The sequence below is a fragment of the Bactrocera oleae genome, chromosome 2, assembly GCF_042242935.1.
Source record: "Bactrocera oleae isolate idBacOlea1 chromosome 2, idBacOlea1, whole genome shotgun sequence".
In the NCBI taxonomy this organism is placed as follows: domain Eukaryota; kingdom Metazoa; phylum Arthropoda; class Insecta; order Diptera; family Tephritidae; genus Bactrocera; species Bactrocera oleae.
This window is the reverse complement of record NC_091536.1, coordinates 83418504-83421218: the sequence shown is the minus strand read 5'-3', so window position 1 is coordinate 83421218 and position 2715 is coordinate 83418504. Positions and strand designations below refer to the sequence as shown.

The 2715-nt window shown below is 36.9% G+C and overlaps 1 protein-coding gene across 1 annotated transcript; it reads left to right on the top strand.

Moving 5' to 3' along the window:
• Nucleotides 1-271: 271 nt before the first annotated feature.
• On the top strand, nucleotides 272-2415 carry Gr92a (Gustatory receptor 92a). The gene is made up of 2 exons (XM_070109154.1): nucleotides 272-1504; nucleotides 2247-2415. Exons 1-2 carry the CDS (start codon nucleotides 428-430, stop codon nucleotides 2403-2405), a joined length of 1236 nt encoding a protein of 411 aa, XP_069965255.1. The 5' UTR covers nucleotides 272-427; the 3' UTR covers nucleotides 2406-2415.
• Nucleotides 2416-2715: the final 300 nt, after the last annotated feature.

The following is a 2715-nucleotide window of genomic DNA, read 5'->3' as shown; positions in this document are numbered from 1 at the left end:
ACTTAAAGTTCTATACCTCGAAAAAAAACACCCGTTCATTACGCTTGACTACTTCTTTATACATATATAGATCGTAATAATTCCTCGGCATATTGCTACCTTGCAACAATGTGACGTCATATCGCAAACATTTTAGTTTCATAATTAGCTAATTAGTTTCTATTTACATTCATATAAAAATCGTTGAATAAACAAGTTAAATGGTTTCTGTGATACACAAATAATATAAGCGACGTACAAGCCTACATGTTGGTATTCAATATACACAGTTATAAGAAAACAATTACATATGTTTGTATGTATTTATTTGCTTATGTCATTTGATATGAATAAGCTAGGCACCTAAGCTCTTTTCCTTCGCTAACAAATTAGACATTACCAATTATAACATTCCTCGAGTCACAACTAAATTTAGCGTTAACGCAATATGGCTACTAATTGGAAAGCAGCAATAGTAAAGGTAATGTTGCTATCATTTTTCCACTACGCGCGACTTTGCGGCATCTGCAGCTTTACTTATCGTAAAAGGCCAACGCCAGCCCGGAATCAAGAAACATTCAACATAGTAACCCGTTCCAATGCTTCTACATACACCGTTATGCAGTGCGTGTGGTACAAATGGTTCTTTGGCATATTGCGAATGTTGGGTGCCATCGGCTATATTTATGGCACACTTATGTTGTGGTATACCAACGATCCGTTCTACAATCTCATCACATTCCTGCAGACAAATCTGATGGCTACCGGTTCCGTTGTCATGGGCATTTGCTTGCTGCGATCGGGCAAAACGTTCGTCTATATCATAAATTCTTTCTTCGGCATATTCCGACGGGTGCAATGTTTGACACCATATCGTCAAGTAATGGGTATGCTTCAGTTAATGTATCTGCTAATCATAGTTATTCGTGTTGCGACTTCTGCATTTAGCTTAACTGAAATCTCGAACTATACGGACTGGCGGGAGCTAGCTGTGGTTGCGACGAAACTCTACCTCGAAACTGGTATAGTTGCTAGCTTGCATATAGCGAGTATCGGTTATATGTGTATTGGTGCACTCTATAATTATATGAATCGTTATATGCGTGAGGATCTCTTACCGAAAGCTAGATGTTTGGACCATGTGCTAAGACGTAACAAAACTTATCGTCCGCCACGTTATGCACGCAAGCTTATACGCTTGACCAGAGAGCTCAATAACTGTGTGAGGATTTATAATGATATTTATAATCTGGCAACGATGTTTCACCAAAGTATTCGTTATCAAATATTATTTGCTCTATTGTTCGACTTCAGCTTGCTTACGACAGTAATTTACAGTATTCTGTACATATATTCAGTAATTAAAGCTATGGATTGGAATGCGGTAGTTTTTTGCCTACTTATTATTGTCGAAGTGCTCATAATGATTTTGTCGGCATATTCAGCGGTTCAGGGTGGAACTGCAGCTAATAAACTAAGTTTGGATACGGTGTACATGGGCGGCGATACGGAATGGAATCGAAGTGTAAGTATATAAAACACGTTTCTTGATGCATAAAATAATCTTAAAAATTATTATAAACTAAGTACGTATGATATTGGGTCTATAACTACATTTTTCCTGCGGCTCGCCAAGAGATGGCGGAACTTGATTATTTTTCCATTGTTTTAATATTGCGAACATGCGTTGGAAAGTTATTGGCCTTGTGAATCATTAATCTCTTTTTTCATAAAAATACGTCGTTATGTGAATGTAGAAAACATCAGCCGAACATCATCAAGTTTTGGGGAACGTTGCCGACTACAACTCACCTAATTGAACTGAGCGATTGCTGAAAAACGTCCGAAATCGTGTACAAGATGCGAGAAAAAAATATTCCGTCAGGACAACGTTCGTCCTGATGTTTAAATATCGATTAAGAACTATTGGGAAGGATGTGGCGAAGAAGTTTTGCCTCAACCGCCTTATTGCCCAAATCTCTCCTCTTCTGATTACCTTTTGTTTCAGTCGATGAAGAATGACCTAACTGCAATACGGTTCCTAGTAGAATAAGGTATCAAAAATTGGCTTGATTCATTCGTGGCCGAGAATGGAATCAACAAATTGCCAGAAAGATAAGAAATCGTTATAGCTTCAGATCTGTAATAAATACGTTCATACGTTCAAAATATTGGAAAAACCGCACAAATATAGTTATAGACTCAATATATTATACATCACTCAAAAATTAAATTTTGCACTTAAAATTTTTTTTTTGTTTTTTTAGGTTGAAATATTTATTAGTCGCATGAATATATACGAATTCAAACCGAATGTCTTCGGATTTTTCGACATTTCAAGTGATATTTTGGTAATGTTTCTTTCGGCTTCCTTTACCTACTTAACCTACATACTACAAAATACGAAATTAAGCCAGAACATATAAATATTGACGCACGAACTGGCAACCATGTGGAGCCATTTATAGAAATATAAAAATGAACACAGGGGTCCACGTCACGCACACCTACAAAAATATCTTTATATATTATATAATTACAGAAATCATATCAATCCATATTACCAGTACTTACTGAGATGTGATTTAACCCCCGAGTCAAGTAGCATAAGCATCTGGCGCAATCGTCAACTCACCATCCCTTTCTACTATGCACAAATTTGTGATCGGCACAAGGTCTAACTGTCCAGCTAAGGCGTCTGCGTTATACCTATGTATTTGTGTATTTGCCAGCAGG